The 17,942-nt window shown below is 44.1% G+C and overlaps 1 protein-coding gene across 1 annotated transcript in view; it reads right to left on the reverse strand.

The window, feature by feature from the left end:
- HSPD1 (heat shock protein family D (Hsp60) member 1) overlaps positions 1-17,942 on the reverse strand; it is a 33,177-nt gene that overhangs the window by 13,403 nt on the left and 1,832 nt on the right. The window contains exons 3-6 of the mRNA XM_082260852.1: positions 9,780-10,032; positions 8,470-8,552; positions 8,017-8,112; positions 6,568-6,661 (exon numbers count right to left, since the gene is read on the reverse strand). Coding sequence (XP_082116978.1) covers positions 6,568-6,661; positions 8,017-8,112; positions 8,470-8,552; positions 9,780-10,032 — 526 coding nt within the window. The remainder of the gene's footprint in view (positions 1-6,567; positions 6,662-8,016; positions 8,113-8,469; positions 8,553-9,779; positions 10,033-17,942) is intronic.

Here is a 17,942-nt window from a genome sequence, read left to right on the forward strand (position 1 = left end):
TATGGTAAATCAAAATTCCTATTTTCTCTTTTGTTCATTGACTGGCACAGCTCCTGAAAATCTTCACCAGTGGGACGCCCCAAAGGAGTGTCAAAACAGGAGGGGTGGGAACAGCAAAAAAAAAAAAAAAAAATAAAAAATAGTTCCCCAAGGCTGAACTGTAGCCAACCAGGTAACAGGAGCTCAACCAAAAACAACTGGAGCCCACCTGAAAATACCCCCCCCCCCCCCGAAAGAGGGAACAGACCCTCTAAAACAGCAGTCTGCAAAACCTTGCAGCCAAAAAAGGCATCCGCAGATGCAAACATCCATCCACTTTAAAAAAACTTTGTGAACGTGTGCACCGACGACCAGGTCTTGCACACCTGCGTCACTGACGCCTGACGGCGGGAAGGCCCAAGAAGCTCTGAGCGCCTTCACAGGGAAAGGAGGAACCCGACCCTTGATAGACTAGGCCTGAGTCACCGTCTGTCTGATCCATCTAGAAATAGTCGCAGACGAAGTGGACATTGCTTTGAGGCCCACCAGTGAGTACAAATAGTGAGTGACATCCTAAAAGACTCCATAGCTGCCAGGTGCACCTGAATTGCCCGAACCACATCCAGGGCATGCAACTCAATTTCCTTAGGATGTGTTGGCCTGGAATACAGGGAAGGCAACACATTGTCCTCATTCAAATGGAAATCAGACAACTTTTGAAAGGAATGACGGACAGGGGCGAAGAACCACCTGATCTTCGTGGATCGCCCAAGGGGTGTGACAAGACAACGCCGCCAATTCAGACACCCTGCGCGCAGAGGTGATAGCCACCATAAAAAAAAAAAAAAAAATCACCATCTGGAACAGCGCAAGCAGGGGAATCTCCCGAATATTTTCAATGGGAGGCTTCTGGATGACTGAAAGCACCAAGTTTGGATCCCAAGGCGGTAGTGGAGAGTGCACTGGTGGAGCCAAATATCAAACCCCTTGAATAAAAAGGGGAGGGAGTGTGTGGCCAAGGGTCATTGAATGAAGACTGCCAAGGCCGAAACCTGGCCCTTGATCCCACGAGCCACCGAGAAAGAGCGAGGGTGAGAGGGTGAACCCCCAAGTGACTCGCATCACAAAATGTCCGCTTCCCAAGTCCGATGGTAGATCTTCCTAGAGGTAGACCTCCTAGCTTTCAACAGTGTTGGAATCCCTGACCCAGCCAAACCGGTCTTTCAGAACCTGGTTTTCAACAGCCTAGCCGTCAAAGCCAGTGCATGTAAAGCAGGATGGAAGATCGGTCCTTGGGGACAACAGATCCTCCCTAAGAGGCAGTCTCCAAGGGACATCAGCGACCAGCTGCACAAGATCGGCATACCAAGACTGCCGAGGCCAGTCCAGGGGCCACTAGAATAACCAGAATACTTTCTACTTTGATCCTGCGCAAGAGTCTCAGCAGAAGCTTGAGAGGAGGTAAGGCATAAAGCAGACGATACTGGCCCCATGGGGCCACCAGCACATCTGTGGCATCCGCCAGAGGATCCAGTGATCGTACCACAATCCTCTGCACTTTTCTGGTGAGCCGAGACGCCAACAGTTCCACCTCGGTGGTGCCCCACCAGAGACCCAACTGATAAAACACCTCCAGATGAAGGGACCACTCCCCCTTGGTCCAACGCCTGCCGACAGAAAATTAGCCTGCCAATTTTCCACCCCTGAAATGTGTATGGCAGAGTGGGACAGAACGAAGCGTTCTGCCCACAGTAGAATGCCAGCTACCTCCAGAGCTGCCAACACACTTCTTGTTCCACCCTGGTGATTGACATAAGGCCGTGGCGTTATCAGACTGGATTCACACTCCTGAAGATGATCTGTCCAGTACTTCAGGCACAGTCTGATCACTCAGAGTTCCAGGACATTGGACACTGGTAGAGTCCAGACTCCCAATCAAACACCAAGAACAGAGCTCTGGCCCAGGACACCTCCCCACCTGGACAGACTAGCATCCGGGTGACCACTGTCCAATACAAGGGGAGAAAGGATTTGCCCTAACGACTGGAGGAGAGCAAAGCCATCAGACTAGAGACCCTTTTATTTTCCAACTCAGCCAGATCTGATTGTCCAGAAACTTCGGACACTTGTCCCATTTGGCCAAGATCTGCCTTTGCATGGACCTCATGAAACTGTGCAAACGGGACCGCTTCGAAGGTAGAAACCATCAGGCCTAGCACCTGCATGCAAGTCCGAAGGAATCCCCACCTGCTGGACAGCCATAGATGAATGGCAGCATGCAATTTCTGGAGTTTGTCCAGAGGAAGGAATGCTCTGGCTAGAGCCGAGTCCAGATTAATACCCAGATAGTCCCAACTTCGTGGAAGGAATCAGAGCAGACTTCTGATAATTCAGAAGCCAGCCCAATTACCGTAGAGTCCGTATAGTGATTTCCACCTTTTCCACCAGAGCAGTAGGGGATTCCGCCCCCCCAGAAGGTCATCAAGGTAGCCCAGTACTGCAATCCCCCCTGATGTAACAATACCAGCACCTGGGCAACACTTTTGGGAAGACCAGAGGATCGGAGGCGAGACCAAAGCACAACACAACAAACTGATAATACTCCTCTCCAATGGCAAAGCGGAGGAAGCGCTGAAGACGGGTACAGATTTAAACGTACAAGTAAGCATCTTCGATGTTGATAGAGGCAAGGAAATCCCCCCAATGCAGGAATGCCACCACCACGTGAACAAAATCCATTCTGAACTTCTGTACCAACACAAAGCAGTTCACGGCCTTGAGATCCAGGATCCTTGGAATGCGCCTTGCCCTCTTTCTTTGGGACCGTAAACAGGTTTGAATGGAACCCCTAAAACGTTCAGGAGGTCAGAACCGTGACAATCACCCCCTGAAGTAACAGGTCTTGTACAGGCTCAAAGAGCTTGCAGCCTATCTGGGGGCAGATGCAAATTGGAAGGAGAGCATGAAACTCAATCTTGTAACCGGACGGTATCACTTCGTGGACGCATTTGTCTTGCACCAAGGAGGTCCACAGGCCCGCAAAACAGCGAAGACGTCCCCCCACCACAGGCACGGGTGAGGGCGCACCTTCGTGCAGAAGGAGCTTTGTCTGCGGGTCTGGAGAATCCCACTCTTGGCTTGCCAGACCAAGGTCGCTTGGATCTTCCCGAAGAACCCTTGTCAGCCAACCCTGAGGGACGAAAGAACTTCTTGTGAGCTTAGGTCGGGCCACCTCTACGACAAGGTTCCTTACCCTTACCAGCATGCGGAAGAAAAGTACTCTTCCTCCCTGTGAGGCTCTTAATTAGGTCATCCAGGGTAGCTCCAAACAGGCGATCTCCCTGAAAAGGAAGATCAGTTAAAGCTTTTTTAGGTCTGGTCCAAACACTTGATCCACAAAACGCACCTAAAGACCACTGCTGAAACAGACAGACAGTCTAGTAATCAGGGGAGCCACATCCAAAGAGGCATCACAGATAAACTGTAGCCCCTGGACCAACTGGTCCGCCAGCTCAGCAAAAGCAGGGGGAGCTGTTCTCCCTCAAGGTCCCGGCTTAAAATCTTATTCCACTCGGTCAGAGTTGGTGACACCAGGGCAATGGCGAAAACCAGCCCAAATGCCGAACCAGCAACAGTGAACATATTGCAGGCCACAGCCTCCACTTTTCTGTCAGCCAGATCCTTAAAGGCCGGCGATTCTTCAAGCGGAATCATGGTTGCTTATTCAATCTAGAAACCGGGGGATCCATCACCAGTGGAACAACCCACTTTTTGAGGGACTCTTCAAAGGGGTACTCCATTGCAAATCATTTAGGGACCAAAAAGGGACGTATTGGACGTTCCCACTCTTGTGACAAACCTGTTAAAATAGGAGGGGAAAATAGGAGGAAGGAAAACACTTCCACCGCTTTTGACAGCTTGTGAGTGCCAAAGGAAAACGGTGCCTCAGTCGCAGCTTCAGCTGCGTCCTCCATTTTTAAAGTCTCAAGCAAGAAAGAGCGTCCACCAGCACCTTTTCGTGCACGGCTACAGTTGTGGAGAAATCCTCACCTTCTGAGAAATTAGGGCGCGTGGACGCAAACTCATCAGGGCGGGTCCTGTGCGCAGCGGCTGAATCAGATTCAGGATCTGAGGAGACGGATGAGGCAACATTTTTTACTAGCCCGCCGCCAAAAAGCCATCTCCACCCGGGCACAAAGGACTCCAGCACCACCGTCAGTGCAATAATGGAAGGTTGGGACCTGGTGGGCCCCTCAGCCTCTGAGAGGGGGTCAGGTGGGGAAATGTGCTCCAAAGAATCCATTAGGGATTTGGGCATCCCACAAAAAAAAAAAAAAAAAAACACTGCTAGGGGACACCTCTACGGAGCTGACACCACCCGGTCACCAGCAATCAGAGCACCCCATAATCCTGCAGCAGAGAGGCTATCATCAGACTCCCCACCCCACCAGTCACCGGCAGCACCAGGATAAAAGCACTACATGTGTGACGTCCAGGAAGGAAACAGTCAGCACCAGGGGATAAGGAGGGGCCCCCACAGCCGAAATCACGGCCCAGAAGGCTCCTCTAATGGCCACTGCTGATTTCAATGCCAGACCAACGCAAAATGGCCACCAGTCTACACAAACATGGCTGCTGGCCTATACACAATACAGGCCACAACAAAATAGCGACCATGCGCAGCTCCTAGGGACCCAGGCAAGGCACAAAAAGGAAAAAGGGGAGAACAGGGCAGGAAACCAGATCAGGTACAGTCTTCCCCCCAGCTGATCGCCCCCCCCCCCCCCGCCCCCAGTGCCGTGCCTCCAGCAAGCAGCCCAGGCTGCCACACTAACCCATAATAGGAGGGGAGGGTAGGGGGTGGATAGATGGGGGACTAGATGACCCACAGGGACCACCAAGGCACAGGGGGGGCCTAATGGGAAGGAGGGGGAACCACGGGGCCTGACCATCCCAGGGGCCCGAACTTTCCAGGGAGGGGCACGCGTCCACCCCAGAACCCTCCAGTGGGAACAGCTACTCACCATACAGGAACCCCTCATCATCGAAATGGGGTGGCTGTGGGCCAGGAGGAATGCTGTGATGCGGCCCGTAACCTGGTCGTATGCGAGCTCGCAAAACTTTTAACCTCGCAGACCAGTCCCCATCCAGTGGGGCTATGTCACGGCAGACTTAGCGTGGAGCTGTGGTCTGCCTGCGCTCTGGCCAGACTGGGGTGACCACTAGATCCAGTTTATCCAGCCCAGGCTGGCAGTTGATTGTAGATCTTACAGGAAAAAAGAAAAAAAAGAAAAATCTAAAAAAAAAAAAAAAAAAAGGGAAAAATTGCCAGGACCAGAGATCCCAGCAAGGAACTAGGTCCTGACTAGGCAGAAAAAAACCAAGTACCTACAGCAGAGAGTGGGAGTATACCTCCTGAGACTGCCCATAGGGGGCAGTATAACCCACTGGTCAAGTTTCTCAGGAGCTGTGTCCATCAATGAACGAAAGAAATATGTGTGAAATATCAGACATAAGAACTGAGGGGAAAACACACAAACACGTAGCATTTAAAATCGAAATCTAGCAGACATTTTTTGCAAGTACCGGTATATCTTGTGCCAAAACAGCTTTACCTGTTAGCAAACCCTGTTTTGTGTACACTTTAAGGAAACTTTTTTACAACGGAGAGCAATGTCAAAAGGTCTAATAAAAGGCAAGTGGTTAAGGCCAAGTTCTGGTCAAGACTAGATATGTAGAAAAGCCAGGAGAAAAGCCAGAGAAATCTCTGCGATTGAAGTGCCTATGGTTACACCGGGCATAAAAGGACTTCCACGTAGGATAGCAATCTTAGAAGTGGTTTTTCATGCTTCAGCAAGGTGGGAATAGGACTCCGAGACCCTATCTTTTAAGATCTGGGCTTCAATAGCCATGTTAATAAAACTAGATGGGATAAAGGGACCCTGAGACCGCAGTTCTTGTCGTTGGGAAGAGGCCAGGGGTCATCTGCTAGAGGTCTGAGTATGTCTGTGTACCAGGTTTTTCTTGGCAAGTTTCCTGTAATGGGAATCATGGTTTTCCTCTATTGCTAAATCCTTCTGAGCAGATGAAGGGAGAATTCACACTGGAGGGAAGGTATAGATCAGCCTTAACCAAGACTTGGGAATAAGCAAGGTATCTGAGGCCAGCGCTAGAGTATCTTTGGTCCTAGTTACAAACAGAGGTAGTTGGTTGTTTAATCTAAAAGCTAGGATGTCTACATTCAGAGTCTGATATTTCTGACATCAGATTGAGGATGTCTGAGTGAAGGCCAACTCAAGTTGATATAGGCAGGGGTGGCTGATGTAGTCTGCTTTGAAGTTGTCCTCTCCTGGGAAGCAAACTGCAGAGATTGTTGGACAGCACAGCTATTCGCACAGCTTGCTTTTTTCCTACCATTAGAACATTGTTGCTGCTAAATTGCTGCTCTGAGCAATACTGAACTGTTAAAAAGAAAGGGCTTGTTCTTGTGACCATCTTATGTGAAATCGACATAGCTCAAGATCTCTGAATGCAGCGTTTGAATTTGTTGAACACATGTCAAAGTAAAAGTGAAGAAAAGCACCCTACCTTTAGCAGTGTTTATAAAATAGGGAGAAATGTAGCCTCGATCAAACTTCAAACCTTCAATTATCTCCAGCTCATCATGAAGGGTTTTTCCATCCTGTAAAAATTTTCAAAGGTATTCACTTATAAAAAAGTAAAATACAGCAATTACCAAATAATTTTTTAGGTTATTATTTGTTGTTCAATATTTCAAATAGTATACAGCCAATATAAATTCAACTAGGCATATGTAAATGTGTTCCAAATAAATTGGAAGAAACAGGCAGGAGTACTTCTATCATGGGTGCTAGATATGGAGGGCTAAGCTACATGGATAATCTAGAACTCAAGCCACCAAGCAATGTAAACTCTTGTTGCCAGTTATCTTGTTTTAGTTCAGTTGCATATGGCTGAAATCCCAAACACATGACTAAAGCTAAGTGCTGCCACAAAGGGGACTTCACTTACGCATACTATGTTGGATCATTAATGGTGGTTGAAATTGAGCATTTTAATTAGGTAACGAAGAAATAAAAAAAAAAAAAATAATTTGCAGAAGGGTAGCAAAAAAACTGGGAGGTGAAGATGGGTTATTGTCCTGTTCCTCTAACTGGCTAAATCTGATAGATGGAGGGTGTCCGAATAATGCTGAAGTATATTGGCAAGGAAATTCAGCTGTACAATACAAACTTCTAGAGCACAGAAGGCCTGATACATCAGTCAAAGTTTTTATGCCTCAACATTCAGTGTTTTGTATTCTGCATCAATTTCCCTCCTAAAACTGGAGGGGGTGCATTTATGCTACATTTCTGGCATATGGAAGCAGGGTCAAGATTAGGGGTACTACACTTTCTGTCCAGTGCTTACTGTGGCAAATAAAAAGGGAGCTGAAGTTTCACTTGTAGCTAGGGTTGCCACCTCATCCCTTTAAACAGAACACATTTATTACACAGGTTCTGGAGCAAATTTAATGCAGAAAAGGCACTAAGTGAATTTAATTACCACCTTAATTAGCCACAGAACCTGTGTAATAAATATGTGTTCAGTTTTAAAGGGATGAGGTGGCAACCCTACCTGTAGCATAGACACTGCCATGTAGCAATGGCAGAAACCAGGAAGATTGTAATTTTGACAGACAGAACTACTTTCTAATGTGACACTTATGCTGTTGGATAAAGCCAGACTAATAGAAAGCTAAAAGCAGTAGAGTAAACAAAAAAACTGAGTACTACGGTAGGTATACACAGGAATTTGACATTTAGTATCTTGCTTAATAACAAAACTAAAGCCAGTCTCTTATAGTACTTATTACATTTATGCTGTTCGTGGCAAAAGTCACAGGAAGAAATTAACAATCCAGAATGCATATACTGGTAAAACAAAATTTAAATCATTTGACCCTATTATAGTAAATTCATTCTGCAAAGTTTAAATCCTTTAGCTTTAAAATTTACTGCATTAGACAATACAGACCTTGACAGTTATTACACCATTTCTACCAACTTTTTTCATGGCATCCGAAATAATTTTGCCAATTTCGTGATCTCCATTTGCAGATATTGTAGCTACCTGTAAAAAAAAAAAAAAAAAATAGATTAGCAAAATGCAGATATATCTTACTGCTATGCTGTGAATAGCAGGAGAGCAATACGAACACACCCGACAGCTAAATGTTAAAAAAAAAAAAAAAACCCCACCGCATCCAGTATTTAATGCAGAATTTTTAGTGAATTGCACTTTTATAGCTGATTTTGCGCAAGTGTTATTTTACCGCATTTTTATTTAACTCTTAATAAATTGGCCCCCAAAATGCAGCAGAATAAGAAGTAAAAAAAAAATAAAAATAAATCCAAAACCTGGCATTTTGCCTTTACCAATCTTAATTGTCACATTGTGGTTTTTAGCATAAGAGGGAATATAAATTACCTGTGCTATTTCTTCTGGTGTTGTTACAGGTTTTGACTGTTTCTTCAACTCTGTAATTACGGCATCAACTGCCAACATAACACCTGTAAAACCAGATCAGGACAATATTTAAAGCAAAGTAGTTTTTGTGCATTTACCTGTTAAGCACGAGTACACGAGAGCTACAGAAGAAACATAACAGTTCTGAAGAAGAAGAAAGGCAATGGAAAGGGGACTCCACATTAAATTGGAAACATGCGCAGACAATTTACATATAAAAGTAAGCTTTGCAGTCCTTTTCTTCCATTTGTTACTCTGTTCAGGTACCCTTTTGCTCCCCAACTTGCAGCAACAGAGGTTTTTAAAAGAGCCACAACTATGTCCTTCATTAGTTTCAGTTTCTCTATGTCATCTGGACGGTCAGTATTGGACTCAGATTCATTGTACCCTGCATCAATTTTTCCCTTGAATCTGGAGGGGGTGCATTTGTGATACATTTTTGGCATTTGGAAGCAGGGTCCAGTTTATGGATATTACATTATTATATCTTTTACTGAAAAGCCTGCTAGAAAAGAGGTGACAGAACTGCAAAGCTAAACCAGCAAATAGTATCATCAGTTGCCTGGCAGCCCGTCAAGAGGTGTGTGGATTACAATTATGGCTGAACAGAAAAAAAACAAATTCAAGTTAATAATGCACATTTTAGCTGAACATTAAATAGAGGCCTGGAATTCTGCAAGTTAATGATTTATTATCTCAAATCACAAAAATACACTAAGGCAGTAGATCTAAACCATTAACTTTTCAAAGAACGGGCAAAGTACTGGTCAGTGAAGAGGCTATCCATTGATTTTTGATGTCCTAATAAAACAATTCCTTTTAACAGGTAATTTTTAATCATACAACCCAGCCCAATAAAACTCCGGTGACAAACAGGTCTTTTGAAGGGGGAATCTTCGTTTTCTTTGCAACTCCCATCTTTATGTACGTTCAGTACAAAACTCTTTGAATTAGGGAGATATTAAATTGTACTATCTCCTATTTACCCATGGCAGCCTGAGCTAGTGGAGAATTATGCAAGAGTTCCATGCTCTGGAGTGTCACCAGTGTCTAGTAGGCCTTTGTATACTGCATCACTTCGCAAGTACAAGCTGTACTAGGCCTTATAAGAAATATTTATTAGTGAAAATTGTATAACACCACTTTAAAATACCCCGCAACCAATATGCACTGACTGTTTACCAACAAATGCAGGATATCTGGATGGGAAAGAGTGATAGTGAATTTCACAATAATCTGTATCAATGGGGAAAATGTCATACAATACATACCTCTTCTGATTTCCACTGGATTTGCACCTTTACTAATTTTTTCAAAACCTTCTTTAGCAATTGCTCTAGCAAGGACAGTTGCTGTAGTTGTGCCATCACCCGCTTCTTCATTTGTATTATTGGCAACATCTTGAACTAGTCTTGCACCAATGTTTTTGTATTTGTCTTTTAGATCAATTGCTTTTGCTACTGTGACACCATCTTTGGTTACTTTGGGGCTCCCCCATGACTGCTCAATTATGACAGTTCTTCCCTAAAAAAAAAAAAAAAAAAAAAAAAAAAAAAAAAAAAAATGAATAAGAAAAATATACGGTTTTATGAAAAAATAAAAAATGTATATACTGTAATATATATCACACACTTACAAATAGCCACAAACCTCTGGAGTCTCCAGCCATCCCATGCCTATGATTAGAGCAGGGTTCGACAATCCCCGGGCGCCAGGTCGCATTTGCGACTAGAATTAGCGACCTGGCGCCTGGGGTGCCCTTCAGGAGGTGTCCTGTCCATTTTGCGCCCCTCACCTCCTCCTCGAGTGCACAGACTTCCGCGCCGTCCAAAAATTGAGGCCCCGGCTTTTCGGCCTTCTTCTGTGAGATGAGAGAGGCTGGGGAACTGGCGCCCTCTTGTGGTGGCCGGGAGTAATGCATGCTCTCAATGCCTTCCCATCTCCTTCCAAAGAGGAGAGGAGAGGGAAGTTTTTTTTAAGGCTTCATCTCTCTGTCCAGTTACCTTTGCTTAAAGGTAAGTGGACAGGGAGTGTGGTTAATATTATTTATTTATTTTTTAAATGTAAAAAAAAAAAATACATTTTTTTTTTCCAATTCTTATTAAAAAAAACACATATATACATATATATATATATACATATACACACACACACACACACACACACACTTTTTTTTCCCTCATCGCCGTGCCACAGCTGAATGCCCCTTTCACATGGGCTGTCTGATCAGGTCCGCCTGTCAGTATTTCAGGCAGACCTGATCAGACCCTTCATTCTCCTATATGGAGCAGTAATCTGCCGCCATCTGATCCTGTCCGCCAAAAACAGACGGATGGTGGTTCTATTTTCTATCCATCCCGTGGATCGGATCAGATGGCATCGGATGGAAAGAGACAGTCTGTTTCCATCCAATTGCGCTATAGAGGAGAGTGGGGTTCTAGTCGTATTTATGTGTAAATTTAGTATCCGTTTTATTAAATAAAGCTTGGTTGTTAGTTTAAAAAAAAAAAAAAAAAAAACTGGCTCCTAACTTTTTCAGCTGGCTCCTAGATTTCAGGCAAATTTGTCAAACCCTGGATTAGAGTGCATAGATCTAGATTCTAGAAACTATTCAAGTCACCTGCCAGAGTGTGAAAGACCAGCAGTATTCATAGCTTGCATTATTGGGGAGGGTTTGGATTTCACAAACTTGGGGCCCACATCAAATACTCGGTAAATACAGGGTTGGCGAGAAAGGGGGTGGTCTTGACGGGTCAGGTCAGTGGGCTAACATGAGACAAGATATTGCAAGCATGGATTGCAGAGTTCCAAGTTTCCAGCAGTGAAGTCACAGGGGGCCCAAGAGATCCAACACTGTTGCTTGGATCCCAATAAAGGTAGGCAGTCAAGGTCTTAGAACTTTAGGATGTGCACTCCAAGAAGTCTGATCAAGTTAGATGCGGAGAGAAATGGGAAAAAAAAAAAATCTATGGCAGGAAGGACATTCCTGAGGTGCAGGAGAAGTCTATGCATTTGGGTTGAAGTGGCCTGGAGAAACCGGAGATGCAGGTAGTCAAATGCCAGTTCTTCATTTCAGTTTCTGGTGAATGCAGGAGGGATGAACTGGAGAAATGGCGCCTCACCAACGGGTGTCAACAGGAGGAATGGCGCCACCACCAACGGGTGTCAGCGGGAGGAATGGCGCCCCATTGCTGATGTTCACAAAAGGAATTATGCCTCTTTATTGGTGTCAGTAGGAGGAATAGAGTATTGCATCAATGGCTATAAAAATGCTCCAAGGGGCACATAAAAGCAAGCAAGGGCATTTGGCCCCTAGGCCACGGGTTGAAAACCCCTGGGCTAAAGTAAAATGGGTTTATAATGATTCTTTATAATGGACTCGTGTATCGGCACCCTGACAACCCTGAAATACTAATTTAAACCAGCCAGATAATTATACACAATATCCCCTATGGATTGGAAGCTGTAGGTCTAAACAAGGCGTTAAGTAAATCTAGCGAGATATGGCCAATTTATGATCCGGTAATCGTAAAGATGGCCACTAACTACATGTCACTGGGTTGCTAGGTTGCTGCATTAGATATAAGCCAGAGAGTGTAGCAAGATGGCGCAGCCCCTGATGTCAGTATGATGAAACATGTAGGACGGAGCATCTAGCCTCATCACCTCACTTCTGGTTTGAACTTCTGAAGCGCATTGCGTCCCGGACTTCCTGGTGTACACGCTCATTACTGCTTCTTGATCGTTCTAAACCATGCAAGTGCAATTTTATACGCATGTTTTAATAAATGCTTTATATACGGGTTTACACTATGTGGCTCATTTTCCATTATTCCCGTATGGGAATGAGACTGATGGGCACAGGAACAGAGGAGGAAGGAAAGACAAGCCCTGGATCTTCACTGGTTATACATCCCAAGTGTGCTGGGAAGGCTAGTTACCCCATAATAGGGGAAAGCTTTCTAGTGAGTCCAGCAAGTTAGGGAGAGCACTGGCACATCGCATGAATTGTGACCCTATGCAGCACTATTTATGGCCTTCTAATTTTTTAGTGGCGGTCACTTCGATATAGCACTTGTTACCATTATTGTTTTGGATCCAATTCCACTTGTCAAGTAATTGCACAGTAACAAATTGTTTGCATTGTAGTAGAAGTATTTTTGTTATTTTTTTCCCACATGTATGAATTCCCACAAATTCGGACATAGCACTTATATCACTTTGTTGTGGAAACTTTTTACTGTACTGTTTTGGATGCACTGCTTGAAAGTTTTGAGTGTTTGAATTGATATATGAATTTTGGAGCACTGCATTAACTACTTCAATACTGGGCACTTTCACCCCCTTCCTGCCCAGGCCAATTTTCAGCTTTCAGAGTGGCACTTTGAATGACAATTGCGTGGTCATACAACACTGTACCCAAATTAGTTTTTATTTTTTTTTCTTCACACAAATAGAGCTTTAATTTGGTATTTAATCACACTGGGTTTTATTTTTTGCTAAAAAAAGAAAAGCCAAAAAAGACCGAAAATTGTGAAACAAATTGTGATTGGACACCGCTGATCACATAAAGTAAAGAGCTGTGGCTCTTTGCTAAGATCAGGGTCCTGGGACACGGCAATCGCGACTTAACTAGGTGCCGTCATAGGATGTCGCCCCAGAACAAGAGCCGATCCACTGTTATTTGACGGTGAGTGGGCCGAAAGTGGTCAAGTACCCTTGTATGCATATGATTTTTTTTATTTATATATTAGTTTGTTTAGGAATGGTCTAACTTATGTATATATCTGCTAACATATGCAGTAGGACATATCCCTTTATTCCCAGCAGGAATTTGATCATATAAGAAGCAGCGCCACTTCTGCTTTTAACCACTTGTGGACCACCCACCATACATTTATTGCTGCAGGGTGGCCGCTCTACGCCAGATCAAGTACCTAGGATGTGATCTGACACTTCTGGGTCTGTACAAGACAAGACTGTCATTCTGTCAGTAAGGAAGGCATTGATTCTGTGTTGCCGCAAAGCAGGAACATGGATCTTGGCCTTCTAGTCAAAGCAACTCTCCCACAGTGAGTAAGCACAACTTAGGCACACAGGTAACCCTTAGCTTGTCCCTGATGTTAACCCCTTCCCTGCCAGTGTCATTAGTACAGTGACCATGCATATTTTTAGCACTGATCACTGTAATGTCACTTGGTCTCCAAAAAAAAAAAAGGGTCAAGAGTTAATTAGGTGTCTGATTTGTCAGCTGCACTATCGCAGTCTGTTATTAAGTCGCTGATCGCCACCATTACTGGTGAAAAACAAACTAAAAATAAATATTGAATAATTTGCAGATGCTATAACTTGTGTGCAAACAAATCAATATACGCTTATTGGGATTTTTTTTTCCCAAAAATATGTGGCAGAATACATATTGGCCTAAATTGATGAAAAAAAATTAGATTTTTTACAGGCGTTTCTCTTCTCCAAAATGGTCGGTCCTTTATTTATAGAGCAGAAAATAAAAAAATGGCCTGGTCAAGAAGAGGGGTAAACCTCCCAGAGGTGAAGTGGTTAAACAACCCCAACAAAGTAAAAGTGGGCCATCCCACAAAACATGTAGCCACATTAATCAAGATTTCACTTTGCAAGTGATATCACGGAACTTCCTGGAGTCACACACACTGGAGTATAGCTAGTGTGCGCGGGCCCCCATTTCAGACATCTGCTTGTTTCCTTGTACAGTGGCGCCCTGCTGACAATCTCTGAGCCTTGCTTTGCCTGCAAATATGATGGGAGTAACCATTTTTATTATTTATTTCATAATTAACGTAATACTGTACCAGTTACCTTCTATTAGATATGGTCACCCTAACAGTGACTGCACTGTAAAAGATGAAGTTACTGTTTGGCAGAACCATCTTATTCCAGCAGCCAAGGGTGCCTAAATACAACAGAAGGCAGGGGGGATGTAGATGAGGCTATCAAATGATTTTCTCCTGTTCAGGCTGAACAACCGAACAATCAAGCTGTGTACGGCAATCATTTCCAAAACCAGGGCTGGATATACTATTGGCATGCTTTATCACGGACTTTAGAGAACTTTTCTGTACTTTGCCACATCCCGTATGCAACATGCGATCTTCTAGGTTGAGTAAAGCCCAACGTCAGGACATCATGGGCCCACCAGAGATCAGGAGTCCACAGTTCAAATTGTTGATTCGTCAGTCATCAGTGCAGCAGCCCCTGATGACGTCTTGTTAGACAAATCATCTAGTATGCAACATGCGATCTTCTAGGTTGAGTAAAGCCCAATGTCAGGACATCATGGGCCCACCATAGATCAGGAGTCCACAGTTCAAATTGTTGATTCGTCAGTCAGTGCAGCAGCCCCTGATGATGTCTTGTTAGACAAATCATGCAGAGCTGAGCTTGTTGCACTTACTGACATCACACACTGCGGTCTCCAGTGTTGAGCAGGGTGTACAAATTATTGCCGGCTTCACAATTTCATGTACTTTTTTTTTATATGTTTTCATAAATGCTACACTGAAGCAGCTTCCCTTCTATATGTTTTTTTGATGGGCAGCATATCCTCAACAATATGGTGAATCAAATGTCTTTGTATGGAGTTGAACCATGTGATCTCATCCCAGGATTAGAAAGATTAGCTGCCGGTGGTGGGATTCTCAGGCAGAAGAGATTAACTCTGCCGCTACTTGTGCTGGAGATTTTGGCTATTGGTTTTCAAAAGTGATTATACTTCAGGTTTAAAGAACCTTATTATCTGGTGAGTGTATTACACTGTGAAGGGAGTCACAATAACATTTTCAGCATGATGGGACTATTTTAATTGAATGGATTTTTTGCACTTGATGAAATACTTTTGAATATTTTAAATACATAAGTATACACAGGAGACTTAAAGCTTTAAATTTTATGCTTAGCCCTTCCTTCCCATATACTTAGACTGTACTGAGGTGGGCGTTTTTCCTTTCCCTTAAGATTCCACCTGTTGATCCTACCAGTATGGGTCTTCCTGTCCAAGGGGTTATAAAGGGCACAGAATCTTTGCCTCTGCAGGAACAGGGTCGTTACCCTGGGACAGGGATGCTCAACCTTTTGAAGAGTGAGGGCCACTTAAGCAATTTGATACCCAGTCGTGGGCCACAATAAACTATGGGGTTTTACCACCACAAACCACAAATGTAAAAGACCACTTACTGCCTTGAGCCCCTATAAGGCTGGTTTTCCGCGTTGCGGTTTACCCGCACTGCGGAAGCAGCACAGTGCACCTACGGCTTAGCTGCACTGAGCCATAGACAGACAGGCAAATCAAGGGTGCCTGACAATACCTGCCCTTTCCACCCACCTCCTCCATTCATAACATCATACTACAACTTCTATGAAATGAAACATGATCCCTAAATTGAGGGAGCAGATCTTTCCATCAGCTGCCCAACCTCCAATAAGAGATCATGTTGCATTCATGGATTTTGTTGTAGGACTTCTATGAAAGGAGGAACTGGGTGGAAAAAGTTGGCATAGTTGGGCACTCTTGATGATTGCTTGTGATTGTCCCCTTAGTTATATTAAAGTGTTATTAAATCCAAAACCAAAAATGTAATATATTTCATCTTACCAATCATTTAACGTGGTGCTGCATTTGTTTAGGTTTTTTGCCCTTTGTTTTCACCTGGTAATCTGGCCAGTAACAAGCCTCCTGTATTAGGGTGCCTGCACTCTGGATGAAGGAGCACAGGGAGCATCTTTGGACAGCAGCATTGCCGTTCTGGGGGAAGGGGAGTGTAAGATGTACTAGCAGATTTAGATACACTAACAAATTGAAGTATTAATCCAGCTCATACTGCAGTAAGAACAATCTTTTTTTTTTTACTTTTAGAATAAAACTTTTACATGAATGAATAAAAGAGGATTATAAACACTGACGGTGGTAAATGGTTTGCCTTAAAGAGGAAGTAAACCCTCCTCTACAACTTGTACCTATAGGCAAGCCTATGATAAGGCTTACCTATAGGTACTGTAAATATCTCCTAAACATGTACCGTTTAGGAGATATTTACCTTACATGTCGCCAGTGACGTCACTGGCGCATGCGCTCTGAAGGAACGGCTGATCGTGCCGTTCCTTCAGAGCCCCGTGCCGTGACTGTCTGCTCCCGCGCGCGTGCGCGGGAGTGACGTCACCGCGGCTCCGGCCAATCAGATGGCCGGATGCCGCGATCCCGGAAGACGGGCGACTAGACATGTCGCCCGTCATAGAGGTGAGTGAGCGGCACGGCGGGGGCTCGTTCTGAGCTAAGTATTGCATAATGAGCTAATATGCGATGCATACTAGCTCATTATGTCTTTCTTTTGCAGGGTGTAAAAAAAAAAAAAAAATTTATACGAGTTTACAACCTCTTTAACACTCTAAGCTGCTACATTTATAGGACATCTTGTTTTTTTCCTTGAAAAACAACAGACTTACTGGCTGTATCACCAGGTGAAAATACATGAAAGCCTAAAAAGGAAAAAAAATGCAGCCAACACATGTAAGAATTGGTAATCTGCAATATAATAAAGGTTTGCTTTTGGATTGAATAGCGCTTTAACCTACACCAGAAGGTCATCTGGGAAGGATGATTTCTGCTCAACCAGGATACAGCAGGCAACAGGGACACATCTTGTTGAAGATAAGTAATGTCCCTTGTGCCTGTTCTTTATTTTACCTAGGGCCCTAAAGTGGTTGTGAACCCTTCCATATACCCAGTGAAGTGACTATCCTCAGGTGACACAGAGATGAAACACATGATCCTACATAAATTGTACCTGTATCTTGTCTTCATCCATTCAAAGTACTGAATTTTTAAAGCTTGTCTGAGAGTTCAGATAAAAGGGGTGGAGAGCTGAAGTTACACTCCGCTGAGTGAGGAGAGCCAATTGGAAGGAAGACCCCCCCCCCCCCTTCAGACAGCACACAGGAACAGAGCTGCGGCTGTCAATCTGCTAGTCACCTTTTTTTCTTGTGTCAGGAAAACTTGTTGGAAGTAATTCATGCTGATAGCAGAGGAACAAAGCAGCAGACAGAAATGACATATCGTGCTCTTAAATGAGATAAGTACACACTATAGAGGGATAAGCTTTGTTCAGATTTCATGTCTGAGGTTTACAACTACTTTAACTCCAACCTTGCCAGGTCACCCGAGAAGGAAGATTTCTGCTATACTAGGACACAGCAGCACAAAGGACACATCTTGTTGAAGAAAATTAATGTAATTTGTGCTTCAAGCGTGTTACCCCAACACTTCATAGTCCTGATATGTGCCCAGTATACCATGTATGTGTATGAGAAACTCTCCTGTTCTTTGTATTGCTTCCTTTATGTTAAATCCCTGGTGTTCCTGACAGTTTCTCTGCTTTCCTATTAAAAACTGACCACACTAAGCA

The sequence above is a fragment of the Pelophylax lessonae genome (assembly GCF_965119305.1).
Source record: "Pelophylax lessonae genome assembly, chromosome: 6".
Taxonomy (NCBI): Eukaryota; Metazoa; Chordata; class Amphibia; order Anura; family Ranidae; genus Pelophylax; species Pelophylax lessonae.